We start from the raw sequence: 16,528 nt of genomic DNA on the forward strand, positions 1-16,528 counted from the left end.
AGCTCCAAAGCATATTGATATTATTACAGCATCAGCTCCAGTTATCTCCTGAGTCTTATCTGGTAGCAGCATAAATAACATTCGGCTCCGGCTGTCTTCTTTTTGCTCTCTGTTGAAATGTCACTGCTGCGTAGTTCAGTTCATCAGAGTCCACATTCTGTAAGAAAAGTATTTACAGACTTAATGTGGTGACTTGACACGATTTATATTCCCAAGCGTCACTTGGTTTAGCGTCACTTGTGGACTGACTCAAATATTCCTCCATGCTCACCAGCTAGTTAGCTGGCTAATAAGCTGAGCTAAGCTGCTGAAGGAACGGTCCGTTGCGTTCTGAGTGAAGTGACTGATTCATGACAGATTGATTGTTTCTATTGGCCCAGAGCTAACGTGGGTGGTAGTAATGGACACAGCATGCTTGTTCTATTTGTGCAAATGGTCCCCATCTGTAGATATGTACTTTTTAATGATACGGCACAATTTTATAATTGATAGCAAATTATTTTGTGGACCCCCTGACAGAGAGCCACGGACCCCACTTTGAGAATCACTGCTCTAAAGTAGCTCAAACATAATTTTAGCATTTCCGTACTGCAATTTCTTGTTACTTATCGGCCCATATACAAATACTGTATCATTTCAGGGACAAGCTAATATTAGACGATACAATGTACTGTAGTCCCGGCTGTTTTGGGGTCAAGTAGCTCTATTAAACAATATATAAAAGTAAAGGATAACTTTGTATTCACCTCTCTTTGCTCTGGATTCTGTTCTTCTTCATCAGCTAAGAGACAGAAACAAAACATCTGGTCAGTTTTGCATTTTGACACAACTTCAAGAGAAATTACAGAAGCAACTAAACCAAACAGAAACAGTACCTGTCTGCAGCTTCCTGACTTTAACAACCAGACCGATGATGACCGCTACCAGGAAGACAGTCAGACCGCCCAGGATCATACTCGTCAGCTTTGCTGTTCCGTCACTCGCTTATACAGGAAATATCATCAAGTTAGACTCTATAGAGACTTGAGATCTGGCTCAAATTAAAATGGACCAAACTGAATTCAGCTGAACTGTTTTACCCTCAAACATTTGATAATCTGCACAATGATAGAAATCTTTAGGAGAATCTTACTTTCACACTGGCTGCACTGGCTGTCCACGTCATCATGTGTCTCATTGCTGTCTTTTACTGAAATTAAGATAACTTTAGTCTTTATTGAATTTTGACATATTTGCATCATAATCACATTTTGTCAATGTTTAAATAGTCACTTTGTTGTCTGTTTTGTTAGAAGACAACCTACAGTATATTAAATGTATAAACAGAAATGACCGAAGAAAGGGTACCAAAAGAAAGACAAGACTTTAGAATGACCTTACCTTCAACATTTAATGTATGTATTTCACTGAAAGTTGGACGGCCACTTGAGTAAAATCCACAGAAATACAGTCCAGAGTCAGATAAATCCACGTCTTTGATTTTGAGAAAGAGAGTGGAGGTGTGGGAGCTCATTTCAAATTTCCAATTTTTAACTCCATCACAGTATTTAACATCGCTCTTAGCGTCGAACATAACAGTGATACAGCTGGCCTTGGTTCCGTCCACCAGTCTGAACCACCATGTCATAGAATCATAGCTGGACATGTTGGAGCACATCAGTGTGACTTCTTCACCAGGCTTAACCTCCACAGTCTGATACTCAGAACCTGAGACAGAGATCCAGCCTGAAACAAACAACAGATTTACTCTCAATTAAACAAAATGAACATGAACGATTCCTTTAAATAAACATTTTAATAAGTGAATAGTTTCCAATCTGGTGGATTAAAGTTATAGATGCAGTTGTACTCACTAAAGCTGCAGAGAGTTAAAGCTGTTATCAAGGTGAAGGTCTTCATGGTGCGTGTGACTGAAGCTCTGCAGTGTCCGTAACTGAACTGTGCTCCAGTCAGGGTGCTTTCAAAGTAAAGAGGCGGGTTGTTAAACATGCAGATTTCGAATCAGTCATCTGATGAAGGAATTTTTTTGTGCTTATCCTGTTGAACAAACTGACCTCATACATGCTTTCAGGAAAATGAGTGTTGACGCAAAGTTATTTTTCAGAAATGTTATGTCACAATAAATATCTTCTCACCAAATTACATAAAATGGAATATATACAAAGATATATCGAGGAAGAAAATGATGCACACAACCTCATGAAATGGTTGAGAGGTGTCAGAAAACATAATGCTTTAGAGCCTCTCGATAGTTGAAAGTTAACATGTTAATGCCTGGCAGCGTTTAGATGGAGGATATTGTCTCCCACTGATGGGAATATGTGCTGTAGAGGTAAACCAAGATGAAATATTACAAGTGTAGTTCATCTGTTTCCCTGAAACTAGCTGCCACACATTGTGGCTGTGCTATAGCAAGGAACCTGTCGTGTCCACATGGACAAAGAACGTTTATTGCCAAAAAGTGAAAGTCAATTGGTTGTTCCAATGCAACATCAGCGCCCAGCAAGCAAAACTGAGATAAGTATTCTGCAATTGGAGAGTGCAGCCCAAATTTAATTGTGGTATTTAATGTTGTTCTAGGACTGGTGATTACTTATTATTGTCCATCCATTACACGGTAGTGTCTAGAAGGCATCGACCTTGAATGGTTAAGGTTAGGCATTGGCCTTGAATAGTTAAGGTTAGGCATTGTCCTCGAATACTTAAGGTTAGGCATTGATCTCCAATAGTTAAGGTTAGGCATTGACCTCTAATAGTTAAGGTTAGGCATTGACCTCTAATAGCTAAGGTTAGGCATTGACCTTTAATAGCTAAGGTTAGGCATTGACCTTGAATAGTTAAGGTTAGGCATTGACTTCGAATAGCTAAGGTTAGGCATTTACCTTGAATAGCTAAGGTTAGGCATTGACCTCTAATAGCTAAGGTTAGGCATTGACTTCGAATAGCTAAGGTTAGGCATTGACCTCAAATAGTTAAGGTTAGGCATTGACTTCGAATAGCTAAGGTTAGGCATTGGCCTCAAATAGTTAAGGTTAGGCATTGACTTCGAATAGTTAAGGTTAGGCATTGGCCTCAAATAGTTAAGGTTAGGCATTGACCTCTAATAGTTAAGGTTAGGCATTTACCTTGAATAGCTAAGGTTAGGCATTGACCTCAAATAGTTAAGGTTAGGCATTGACCTCTAATAGTTAAGGTTAGGCATTTACCTTGAATAGCTAAGGTTAGGCATTGACCTCGAATAGTTAAGGTTAAGCATTTACCTTGAATAGCTAAGGTTAGGCATTGACCTCGAATAGCTAAGGTTAGGCATTGGCCTCGAATAGTTAAGGTTAGGCATTGACCTCTAATAGTTAAGGTTAGGCATTGACCTCTAATAGTTAAGGTTAGGCATTGACCTCTAATAGTTAATGTTAGGTATTGATCTCGAATAGCTAAGGTTAGGCATTGACCTCGAATAGTTAAGGTTAGGATAGGTCGTCGGGCGAGATTTTATGGACATCTTTACAGATCTCAAATCAGATTTTTGCAAGTTACCTTTTAGACACGACTCCTGGCAAGTGGTTCAGATTGCCACCTAATAAATACTCCTGTGTTTAAATTTGAAAATGAGTATTGACGAAAAGTTATTTTTCAGAAAATGTTATGTCATGATAAATATCTTCACACCAAAGTACATAAAATGCAATGATATACAAAGAAGGGAAATTTGTGTCTATGTAGGCGAATCAAATAGATGCCATGCCGTGAGTCTGTGTTGCAGCAGCAGGTTGGCACCTTGCATGGCAGTGTATCAGTGTATGAATGTGTGTGTGAATGTTGACATGTAGTGGTCGGAAGACTAGAAAGGTGCTATATAAATGCAAGTCCATTTACCATTTAAATGCTCTCATATAGGTTGTGAGTTTGTACCTTTCACAAGCAGATATTGACATGTCTTGTGAAGGTCAATTCGTCCATTTGAGTGATCAGTGCAGTAGTGAAATGGTGTCAGAAGAGGTTGATGGAAACTTATTAAGCAGCTGCGAGGCCTTTGATGTCTGTGGTTATCGCTGAAAACCAGTCTTCCTGTGGTTGAGACTTTACTGCTTCTATTTTTGCCTGCTGGTTAGCATCTACACTCTGTTTTTCCAAAACATCAAACCACAGATTGTATTGCTAATTCCTTATGACCAAGGCTAGGTAGGCTAACCGTTTACTGTACTTACTTTTTTTTTTTTTTTATTACAGATTTCTGACTTCTCATATTTCACCTCAGTTGCACTCGGACACCATTGCTGTCTATCTCTTCCTGTCAACAAGTGTTGTGTACCTCACTCACTCCTCCCCTCTGTCAGACAGTCATCTGTGTCCAAAAAGGCAAGGTGATAGAAAGATTTTGCCAAATAAACGGAGCAATTAAGATGCAAAAAAACTAGGGATGTACCCAAATGTTTGATGTCAATCAATTAAAATATTTAATCGTGGTTAATCGCATGATTGTCCATAGTTAATTGTTATTTTTATCTATTCAAAATGTACCTTAAAGGGAGATTTGTCAAGTATTTAATACTCCTGTCAAATGGGAGTGGTCAAATATGCTTGCTTTATGCTAAATGCATGTTTACAAAACAAAACAAAATACTTCAACAGTTTTACAACATCAACTCAGTTTAATGAGGAAGACACTGTCTTCTGGCTGTGCAAGCATGAGGCTGCATGAGGCAGTTTTTCTGCAAGCAGGGAGCTGATGTATAAAGAGCGAAATGAGTGTGAGGAAATTGGTCGGTGTCGTCGGTAAAGAAGGTGACATTTTGAGAAGTGATGGCTAAACTGCTGATGGGATTCTTACTTAATGCATTCCTGCATGTACAACAGAGATACCGTCACATTTTAAGAGACAGTAGTGAAGCTTTTGTGAGAAAGTTGTGCAGTTGTTGATGCATGTGGTTTTATTTGCAGAGAGCTGAGGGCCAGTCTTCCTGTGGCTTTCGCTTTAGGCCATGCACAAAGTGTTTTCACCGCAGTGGAAAATGACAGGGGGAGGGGGCACAGGACTTGTTACCCACATGTGCATGCAAACACATATTTATATATACACGCTCACTGTGTCAGCATAGAATCAAGTTATGAAGTCTTTAAAAGTCAGTATATTCAGAGAAAAATACAATAAAAATGATACATTTAATCTTTTTGTTTTATAAAATTAGATTTTAGACACATTAAAGTGGCAGTAGGCAGAACATTTTTGGCATCATTGGGCAAAAAAATCCATAATAACCTTTCAGCATATTGTAATTCAAGTTTTCTGAGCCATAACTAGACTTCTGAACCTCCTCATGACTCTGTTTTCAGGCTTTAAAAAATCTAGGCCGTGATGGGAGACTTTAGTCACAGGTCATTTCAGAGAGAGAGAGAGCGTTCCTATTGGCTGTTCATTCAACAGAGGCAGCTGTCAATCACTCGCCACCTAAGATCAAACAGTCAAACTAGGCAGCTCTGATGAGACCTGTAAAATGAGAAAGGTTGCTCCGGCTGGTGGGCGGTGCTTGGTATTTCCTGAACTTGATCTCAACATGGCTGCCGGGTAACAAACTTTCTCATTTTACAGCTAAACAGTTCACTACAAGATGTTTCTGAAAACATTTGAGGAGAGAAATAGACATTACAGTAACAGAATATTGATTCATATTTGATCAGCGCTGCTTAGTTTGACACAATGACATTTTGTGTTCATGTTTGTGGTGATGGCTGAAGCCTTCCTGTAAAGCCTGAGACTTTATTTTTGTCTCATACAGACAATGTTTGTCACCACAGGTAGCTGGTTTATTCTATTACCATTTATTGTCTTTACTATTTTTTCCAGCAGTGTGTACGAATACAGAGGCTGATACTATTTGAACATAAGTGGGTCAATTTGCACTGTTCCTTCTTTTTTTTTTGCAAGCCGGGCCTCGTGACTTTCATGTCAGTTGTGCTCAGACCACACTCTGCTGCCTCTTCCTGTGAAGTGATGCGTATCTCACTCACTCCTCCCTTGACAGACCATTTGACTCTACATATGAGTAAGGCCCTGTTCACACCTGGTATTAACATGCGTCCTCAGTGATCTGATCACAAGTGGACAGCTTTAAGTACGTCTATTCACACCTGGCATTAAAATGCGTCTCCACATGTGTCTTCAGTGGCCACTTGTGATCCGATCTCACTTCCCCGCCCCATATGCAAATAAACAAGTAGTAAACACACACCTAATAAAGCCGCGGTTGTGATGTAATATTACATGAATGTCAATAGTTATATCCTACATATTTGTTAATTCTGGTACATTGTATTAACATCAAAATAAAAGGTAATTGTACCGGGACGTCCACGCCGCCAGTGCCGGCACCGCTGCTTTTGCCAGACGACAGCGGGGTACAGCTCTCCAGAGAGCCAGGGAGGACAGACAACAGGCGGGCGGGCGGTCGGGTGTCAGCTCCGTGCAAAGCAGCGGAACAAAAACACCGACACATCTCCGACAGTATGATAATAATGCACTTGGCGTGCCTAGTCTACATACAGTAGAGCACAGAGGCCGTTTCCTGGCTGACAAGCGCCCCGTGTCTGCATGTTTATTCGTCTGAGGGGCGCGGTGATCCCGTGGATCCCAGCTGGACGTCAGTTGAGTAGGCGGTTCTTAATGTGGCCCAGGACGCATTCGCGTACACACTGCTAAAAGAATGTGGTCATATGTGAAAGATCAGATCTCAATGCGTCCTCAATGCGTCTTGAGTGTGTTCACACCTGTATTTAGAGCTGTACACTTGTGATCCGATCACTGAGGACGCATGTTAATACCAGGTGTGAACAGCGCCTAAGTCTTGACTTCACCATCATCAGTGTCCCTTGTGGCTCCTCCTCATCAAACATATTTGATGTTTGATGAAGATGGGAGGCAGACAAAATAAGAAAGATGGAGACTTTTTGCTGACAGAGAGAGAGACAGAAAGAAAGAGGGATGAAACTGACCATGAGTATAAGAACTTTATTTAACAAAATACCAGCCACGGACTCTGGCAGTAGATTAATAAGATAAAGCATCTGTTCTATAGGGCTGTCAATCGATTACAATATTTAATTGCATGATTCTTCATCGGGATTAATCAAATTAAAGGGAGATTTGTCAAGTATTTAATACTCTTATCAACATGGGAGTGGACAAATATGCTGCTTTATGCAAATGGATGTATATATTTATTATTGGAAATCAATTACCAACACAAAGCAATGATAAATATCGTCCAGAAACCCTCACAGGTACTGCATTTAGCATAACAAATAAGCTCAAATCATAACATGGCAAACTGCAGCCCAACAGGCAACAACAGCCGTCAGTGTGTCAGTGTGCTGACTTGACTATGACTATTCACATGTCTTGAGATCAGAAGTCAAGGGACCCCTTTAAAAATGTCCATGACAGTTTTTCCTCGCTGAAATTTAGCGTAAGTTTGGATCATTTTTCTAACCCCCTTTGTGACAAGCTAGTATGACATGGTTGGTACTGATGGATTCCTAAGGTTTTGTAGTTTCTAATGATATCAGTATCTTCTTTCATAGCTCTATAGCTGTAAAAACTGAGCCCGCTGTAACCTCCGAAAGATCGATTGCGTTAATGCGTTAAAGAAATGAGTGGTGTTAAAACAAATTTGCATTAACGCCTCAATACAGTGTCTTCCGGAGTCTATCTGCTGGCAGCATAAACAACACGAGTCTCCACTTCTCTCTCTGATGCAGGCCTCCTGTTCCTCATTGTCTCTGGAAGGAACCTCAGCGCTGCAGAGTTCAGCTCATCAGAGCCCAGATTCTGTAAATCAATAAAGTGTTTTTTAGGGTCACATACTGTATCTCACACGCTGTAACTGAGTGTTTCTGCAAATACAGGCATTTTTAAGTCCCAGCAATGACATTTTGGATTTATGTTAAACTTTGCAGTGCAATGCTTGATAAATATAGTGTTATTATCCATCTTGACATAACAAATAATTACTAATAATGTGATTTAATCAAATATATGAAGCATTTTATGGGTCCAAACAGAAATTTTCTTTGTGTCCTACAACTGTGATTCCAATGTTGAAATACATAAAATGAGCTAATTCAATTATAATATGACATTATTTCAAATTGAATTGTTTCATATACATATTACTTTTACACCATGTTAAAACTATTTTGTGTTTACAAATCAATTAAATTAAAGTTAATGAACCTCAACTGTTAAAGCCCAGGACAAAGATCATTAACAGACATATCATGTGTTTCGATGCAACTTTAAAACCATAACACAGTTTTATTTAAGTTAATGGCGAGTTCACCTTGTTTCTTTCTGGCTGCGGCTCCTCATTCACAGCTAAATGGCAAAAGACAAAAGTGTGATTAGTTCATTATTACTGATCAGATACTTTGATTTAGATTTTTCCATCATGTATAACACATTCTAAATCTGCTGTACCTGTCTGAAGTTTCCTGACTTTAACAGCCAGAACAACGACGACTATGGTGAGGGAAACGGTCAGACCACCCAGGATCAAACTCATTAGGTTTGCCGTTACATCAAACTCCTCTACAAGAACGATGATAGAATTAGACTCTATTTTTTAAAGACGTGGTTAAGATTGAAATTACTGGCTCGGTGGTAACTTGCACAATGAAAAAGGAGAATCTTACTTTCAGTCTTAAAATCCACTTTACCATCAGATTCACCATCACCTTTAAAAAAAAAATGTTTTGACACGTATTGGTTTCTTATTTGTCTTTATGCTGTTTTAATGCAAAAAATGTGAGATGTATGTAAATATGACATTTGACAGTCTTACCTTGAACGATTAAATGTGTTAAATCGGCAATGACAGTATGTGCTTTCACGTAGATTCCACAGAAATACAGTCCAGAGTCAGATAAATCCACTCGCTTGATTTTAAGAAAGACAGTGGAGATGTTGGAGCTCATTTCAAATTTTTCTTTTTGAAATCCATCACAGAACGAAGCTTCATCATCATCCCAGTACATATAGGAGATACAGCTGGGCTTGGTTCTGTTGATCAGTCTGAACCACTCCGTATGAGCTGGACGGCTGGTAATGTTGTTGCACGTCAGTGTGACTTCATCACCAGACTGAACCTTCACAGTCTGAGACTCAGAACCTGAGACGGAGCCTGAAACAAACAACCCTAAGCTTGTAATGCAACAGTTACTGTAATAAGACAACAACAACAAGAATACATTCAGTTCTAATTTGCAAGTTCATATTCTGGTGGGTTACTGGTTACATGGTTTGGTGTCAGTACTTACTGAGGCTGCAGAGAAGTAAAGCTGTTATCAAGGTGAAGCTCCTCATTGTGCGTTTAATCGCGTCACTGCAGGGATAGTTTGTACCGCTGAGCTCTTATAAAAGGGTTTAGAGAGGCGGGGTTTGTTTTTCATCTTGCTGCTCACCTTTACCCGAATGCAAAAACTTTGAAATATGACTTCACAGGAAAGTTTGGTGGTAGGAGAGTCAAAGTTATATCTGTGTCAGACGCTATTTGAGACAAAAGGGGCCACAAAGAATTGTAGATGCTTAAACAACACGACTCCTACAGCTGTCATTGAAAGCATCCTCACCTAACCCGTAACAGTCTGCTCTGGTATGACATACTGTATGAAATATGACAAGAAAAACAAAGCGACGCATCTGTCGCGTCATATTTTTATGCTTGATGCTCGTGGGTACAAAGAGAACCCATTTTCATTCACATATCTTGAGGTCAAAGGTCAAGGGACCCCTTTGAAAATGGCAATGCCAGCTTTTCCTCGCCAAAAATTAATGTATGTTTGGAGCGTTATTTAGCCTTCTTCGATCGGCACATTTTACAAACTATAATATTAGACAAATACGAAGAAGTTAAACACATAATCCAGACTAAAAGTAACACAGTTGAAGCTGCCAAATGCAGGAAGGGCAGCTGGCAAAAGAAAGAATTGCCGATGTGTGAATGCGTAAATTAACAGACTTATTCAATTAACCCAATACTCAAAAGTCAGATATAGTCGGCTAGATGGGGCAGTGATATTATAAAAAGCTTTCAGAGGATAATGGATGAATAGAATACACTTCATTTTGCCCAATGTGGCGTGTATGAATATTTCAGCCCTCTTTCAGCTACGTCTCCGACTCCGGCGGTGTGAAACGGACTTGATAACAAGTAAAAAAATAAATATAAAAACATAATTTAAAGCGGTAAACACCCACAACATACAGCCAGCTGTCCTTCCTGCATTTGTCAGTTTAAACTGTGTTGTTTTTAGTCTGGATTATGACTGTAACTTCTTCGTCTTTCTGTAATATTATCATACGATCTGCGCACCGAGCTCTGATTGGTCAGTAGGTGGTGCTTTTGATCTCTTATCTGGAACATAACCTGCTCCGGAGCAGGTTAGGTGTTCAACATCAGTTACCATGGCGATCTATCCCGGTAAGAAGTGAACCACCGTCGTAAGGACTGAAAACCCTGAAGGTTAACCCTGAAGTGACCTCGCTAACCCTAAATCCTGCTTCGTAGTACAGGCCTCCAGTCTCCTGTGGGCTGCTCTGTTCTGAATCCAGATGTTGATGTGGTGTGTGAGGAAGTAAAGTAGTTAAATAAGTTTGTGTGAAGTGATGAGGAGTGGAGTGATTCAACAACGTCAGAAGAGATTGGTATACATGTTTTAAGGGATAGTTATTCTTGTTTGTCAGAATATCAGTTCTGTTGATGTTTGTGGTCACTGCTGAAGACTTCCTGTGGTGGAGACTTTATATTTGACTCAGACAGGGTTTGACAACCCAGGTTGGCTGGTCTATACTATTGTTATATTTATTCCTCCACTATTTCTCCAAAAGGTCTAAATACATGTGCAGCAGCTAGTTTCATTTTGTCATAGGGCAGTTTTCACACCTTCTTTTTATAGTTTCCACAGAGCTTTGACTTCAGATGCCTCATGATTTTCACCACAGTAGTTCTCAGAGCACACTGTGTCTCTTCCTGTCAAACAAGTGATGTGTACGCCACTCCCTCCTCCGTCCACAGACCAAGTAAGTTTGAAGTCATCAGTGTCCTTTCTGAGTCCTCCATCACACATTAAGCACACTCTTTTCCTCTCAGAAAAAAAATAAGAAATATAGACACGAGAGAGAAACTGAAAGAATCATGAGCGAGAAAATACAGAGACATTATTTTAAATGTATTTATTTCCATTGAATCACCCCACGAACAGCTAATTAGACTAGCAACTAATAAGATTAATGACATAAAGCATGAGTTTCTGTTGCTTCCTGGGTCTATCTGGTGGCAGCGTACACAACATGTGGCTCCATCTCTCTCTCAGGTGCAGGCCTGCGGCTTCTTTTTGGCTTTGCCTGGAAACTTAGAGCTGCGTAGTTCAGTTCATCTGAGCCCAGATTCTGTAATACAGAGTATTTAGAGTCACATACGGTATCACACACACACACACACACACGCACACACACACACACACACAGCTGAGTCTTCCAAAAAATCTGTATTTGTAGGTTGTTCCACAAAGGAATCATTTAAACATAGGATTTAGGAACCTTAGGAGTTGTATGTATGTATGCTCCCATGATCTGCAAGGTAAAATGACTGTTTTCTTGAATGGAGTCCCTTTCCGACGGGAAGCTGAAGCCGTTATATTGCTCTCTTAAAAGCCACCAGACTCCATTCACAAAAACAGTAATTTTACCTCGCAGATCACAGGAGTTGCCGGTCTATCGCTGCATCGATCGGTTTGTTTGTTTGTGTTATTGTGTTACTTTCGGCGCCAAACTAAAGTGGCGTTCACAAAGCAGTACATTGCTTAGCTTGACCGCCATCTAAGTTACTGTTTGTAATGTTAATAACTGAACATAAGGATGTATATATATATAGTGTATATGTAGCATCGTCATCATGCAGACATATGTCAGGTCACAAGGGAAAACGTTTTTTGAAGGGCTTGGGAAAATAGCATTTGACGCTAAAACATACATAGTTTGACCAAAATTCTGTTTACTGATTGAAAGTTGTTCAAACAATAGGATATTGGCCAGATTGTATGACGACAGCTCATTAACAGAACTAAAATTGATTAGTTACATTAAAAAAAATTTAAATAACATTTTTTAAACTGTATGTAACGGCATGGTGGAAGCTCTTCCTTGACAAAAATATTAGATTGAGATTAAATTAAAGTTAATGAACCTCAACTGTTAAAGCTCGGGACAAAGATCATTAACAGACATATTGTGTGTTTAAATTGCAACTTTAAAACCACAACACAGTTTTATTTAAGTTAATGGTGAGTTCACCTTGTTTCTTTCTGGCTGCGGCTCCTCATTCACAGCTAAATGGCAAAAGACGAAAGTGTGATTAGTTCATTATTACTGATCAGATACTTTGCTTTAGATTTTTCCATCATGTGTAACAAATTCTAAATCTGCTGTACCTGTCTGAAGTTTCCTGACTTTAACAGCCAGAACAACGACGACTATGGTGAGGGAAACGGTCAGACCACCCAGGATCAAAATCATTAGGTTTGCCGTTACATCAAACGCCTCTACAAGAACAATGATAGAATCAGACTCTATTTTTTAAAGACGTGGTTAAGATTGAAATTACTAACTCGGTGGTAACTTGCACAATGAAAAAGGAGAATCTTACTTTCAGCCTTAAAATCCACTTTACCCTCAGATTCACCATCACCTTTAAAAAAAAATGTTTTTTGACAGTATTGGTTTCTTATTTGTCTTTATGCTGTTTTAATGCAATAAATGTGAGATGTACTGTAAATATGACAGTCTTACCTTGAACGATTAAATGTGTTACATTGACAATGACTATATGTGCGTCCATGTAGAATCCACAGAAATACAGTCCAGAGTCAGATAAATCCAGTCGCTTGATTTTAAGAAAGACAGTGGAGTTGTTGGAGCTCATTTCAAATTTTTCTTTTTGAAATCCAACACAGTACAAAGCTTTACTCTGAGACCAGTACATAGCGGAGATGCAGCTGGGTTTGGTTCTGTTGATCAGTCTGAACCACTCCGTATGAGTTGGACTGCTGGAAATGTTGTTGCACGTCAGTGTGACTTCATCACCAGACTGAACCTCCACAGTCTGAGACTCAGAACCTGAGACGGAGCCTGAAACAAACAACCCTAAGCTTGTAATGCAACAGTTACTGTAATAAGACAAAAACAACAACAACAAGAATAAATTCAGTTCTAATTTGCAAGTTTATATTCTGGTGGGTTACTGGTTACATGTTTTGGTGTCAGTACTTACTGAGGCTGCAGAGAAGTAAAGCTGTTATCAAGGTGAAGTTCTTCATGGTGCGTGTGACTGAAGCTCTGCAATGTCCGTAACTGACCTGAGCTCCAGTCAGGGTGCTTTCAAAGTAAAGAGGTGGGGTGTTAAACATGCAGATTTCTTATCAGTCATGTGATGAAGGAAAGGTGTAAACCGTGAGTTTCTCACCAGTTTAACATTCTCACGATTTGTAAGTGAAGGACTTCCTATTTTCTGTGTTATTTACAGATGCTGGTCATGTTTGTTTGTTTGTTCTGCACAAGCTGTTGGTATCCATGACAGCTGAATTAGGTCATTAATTCTAAGAAATATAGATATTTTTAGTACCTAATAGAATAGCTGCTTACATGGCGTCCGATGGTAAGCGTTTTACACTACATGTCAGCACTCACACACACATCCATACACTGACGGCAGAAGCTGTCATGCAAGGTGCCAACCTGCCCATCAGGATCTAATCTCAATTCACACCGATGGCACAGCCTTCGGAGCAGTTTGGGGATAAGGCAGGTAACGTGCAGCACAGCCGGTGCACCAGATGTCCTCAGACTTTCCCACCTGACTCCCACATCCACCTGCTCACCTGAGTCCTATTCTTCAATCACCCTGGAGGTATTTATACCAGCCCCCTTTTCCACAGTCAGTTGCCAGATCGTCAACGTTGCTTCGTTCCTTTGCTCGCCAGCCTCCTGAACCTCAACCTATATCAGTCTACCTACCTGCCAGTGGTAATCCATTTTTTATACATTTTAATTCATTTCACACGTGTTATGGTATCACAATCAAAATACTCTGTTTTGACTATATGTACTGTATGGTTCTTCTATCCTGCTCTTGAGGTTTTGAATTGTCTCAGCCACATTTTATTTTTAGAAACCGTTAACACGTCTCATGATTTTCACCTCAGTTGTGCTCTGACCACACTGTACTGCCTCTTCCTGTTAAACAAGTGATGTGTTCCTCACTCACTGCTGCAGACCTCCATCTAACCCCTCAGTATAAGAGACTCTGGACAGGCTCGTCCTCCATCAAACATTAAAAACATGTATTCTTTGACTGAGAGAAAGGAAATGCTCAGAATGAAAGCTCTGCATGCATCGGATCTTTATTGCAAAATGAAATGTTTTGGTAAAAGTGGTTCTTCCTCTCACCAACAAGCTCTACAAAAGCTCTAAAGCATATTGATATTATTACAGCATCAGCTCCAGTTATCTCCTGAGTCTTATCTGGTAGCAGCATAAATAACATTCGGCTCCGGCTGTCTTCTTTTTGCTCTAGGTTGAAATGTCACTGCTGCGTAGTTCAGTTCATCAGAGTCCACATTCTGTAAGACAAGTATTTACAGTCTTAATGTGGTGACTTGACACGATTTATATTCCCAAGCGTCACTTGGTTTAGCGTCACTTGTGGACTGACTCAAATATTCCTCCATGCTCACCAGCTAGTTAGCTGGCTAATAAGCTGAGCTAAGCTGCTGCAGGAACGGTCCGTTGCGTTCTGAGTGAAGTGACTGATTCATGACAGATTGATTGTTTCTATTGGCCCAGAGCTAACGTGGGTGGTAGTAATGGACACAGCATGCTTGTTCTATTTGTGCAAATGGTCCCCATCTGTAGATATGTACTTTTTAATGATACGGCACAATCTTATAATTCATAGCAAATTATTTTGTGGACCCCCGGACAGAGAGCCACGGACCCCACTTTGAGAATCACTGCTCTAAAGTAGCTCAAACATAATTTTAGCATTTCCGTACTGCAATTTCTTGTTACTTATCGGCCCATATACAAATACAGTATCATTTCAGGGACAAGCTAATATTAGACGATACAATGTACTGTAGTCCCGGCTGTTTTGGGGTCAAGTAGCTCTATTAAACAATATATAAAAGTAAAGGATAACTTTGTATTCACCTCTCTTTGCTCTGGATTCTGTTCTTCTTCATCAGCTAAGAGACAGAAACAAAACATCTGGTCAGTTTTGCATATTGACACAACTTCAAGAGAATTTCCAGCAGCAACTAAACCAAACAGAAACAGTACCTGAAGTCTGCAGCTTCCTGACTTTAACAACCAGACCGATGATGACCGCTACCAGGAAGACAGTCAGACCGCCCAGGATCATACTCGTCAGCTTTGCTGTTCCGTCACTCGCTTATACAGGAAAGATCATCAAGTTAGACTCTATAGAGACTTGAGATCTGGCTCAAATTAAAATGGACCAAACTGAATTCAGCTGAACTGTTTTACCCTCAAACATTTGATAATCTGCACAATGATAGAAATCTTTAGGAGAATCTTACTTTCACACTGGCTGTCCACGTCATCATGTGTCTCATTGCTGCCTTTTACTGAAATTAAGATAACTTTAGTCTTTATTGAATTTTGACATATTTGCATCATAATCACATTTTGTCAATGTTCAAATAGTCACTTTGTTGTCTGTTTTGTTAGAAGACAACCTACAGTATATTAAATGTATAAACAGAAATGACCGAAGAATGGGTACCAAAAGAAAGTCAAGACTTTAGAATGACCTTACCTTTAACATTTAATGTATGTATTTCACTGAAAGTTGGACGGCCACTTGAGTAAAATCCACAGAAATACAGTCCAGAGTCAGATAAATCCACGTCTTTGATTTTGAGAAAGAGAGTGGAGGTGTGGGAGCTCATTTCAAATTTCCAATTTTTAACTCCATCACAGTATTTAACATCGCTCTTAGCGTCGAACATAACAGTGATACAGCTGGCCTTGGTTCCGTCCACCAGTCTGAACCACCATGTCATAGAATCATAGCTGGACATGTTGGAGCACGTCAGTGTGACTTCTTCACCAGGCTTAACCTCCACAGTCTGATACTCAGAACCTGAGACAGAGATCCAGCCTGAAACAAACAGCAGATTTACTCTCAATTAAACAAAATTAACATGAACGATTCCTTTAAATAAACATTTTAATAAGTGAATAGTTTCCAATCTGGATGGTTAAAGTTCCCAAAGTTGTAGATGCAGTTGTACTTACTAAAGCTGCAGAGAGTTAAAGCTGTTATCAAGGTGAAGGTTTTCATGGTGCGTGTGACTGAAGCTCTGCAGTGTCCATAACTGAACTGAGCTCCAGTCAGGGTGCTTTCAAAGTAAAGAGGCGGGTTGTTAAACATGCAGATTTCAAATCAGTCATCTGATG

General features: G+C 39.7%; 1 protein-coding gene and 1 long non-coding RNA gene across 3 annotated transcripts; both read right to left on the bottom strand.

Moving 5' to 3' along the window:
- Positions 1-7,631: 7,631 nt before the first annotated feature.
- On the bottom strand, positions 7,632-13,375 carry LOC119481578. Of its 2 annotated transcripts, none has more exons than XM_037758680.1 (6): positions 13,320-13,375; positions 12,839-13,177; positions 8,686-8,727; positions 8,471-8,581; positions 8,334-8,368; positions 7,632-7,822 (listed from the first exon to the last, which is right to left on the bottom strand). In XM_037758680.1, the coding sequence occupies exons 1-6, from the start codon at positions 13,363-13,365 to the stop codon at positions 7,700-7,702; spliced, it is 696 nt and encodes a 231-aa protein (XP_037614608.1). In that variant the 5' UTR covers positions 13,366-13,375; the 3' UTR covers positions 7,632-7,699. The 2 variants fall into 2 exon arrangements, with proteins under 2 accessions (XP_037614608.1, XP_037614609.1); XM_037758681.1 differs by lacking the exons at positions 12,839-13,177; positions 13,320-13,375 and adding exons at positions 8,835-9,173; positions 9,310-9,773.
- Positions 13,376-14,425: 1,050 nt separating this feature from the next.
- Positions 14,426-15,739, bottom strand: LOC119481595. The gene is made up of 4 exons (XR_005205227.1): positions 15,646-15,739; positions 15,386-15,496; positions 15,257-15,291; positions 14,426-14,667 (listed from the first exon to the last, which is right to left on the bottom strand). It is a non-coding gene; the product is annotated as an uncharacterized LOC119481595 (long non-coding RNA).
- Between the last annotated feature and the right edge of the window lie 789 nt (positions 15,740-16,528).

Source organism: Sebastes umbrosus, chromosome 22, assembly GCF_015220745.1.
Source record: "Sebastes umbrosus isolate fSebUmb1 chromosome 22, fSebUmb1.pri, whole genome shotgun sequence".
In the NCBI taxonomy this organism is placed as follows: Eukaryota; Metazoa; Chordata; class Actinopteri; order Perciformes; family Sebastidae; genus Sebastes; species Sebastes umbrosus.

Bases quoted from the DNA above. Each gene is read 5' to 3' on its own strand.
- LOC119481578 (XM_037758680.1), bottom strand. From the start codon at position 13,365: ATGAAGAACTTCACCTTGATAACAGCTTTACTTCTCTGCAGCCTCA. The intron at 8,728-12,838 runs GTAAGACTGTCA...TTTTTTTTAAAG, and splicing joins AACACATTTAATCGTTCAAG to GTGATGGTGAATCTGATGGT. The intron at 8,582-8,685 runs GTAAGATTCTCC...TCGTTCTTGTAG, and splicing joins AGTGGATTTTAAGACTGAAA to AGGAGTTTGATGTAACGGCA.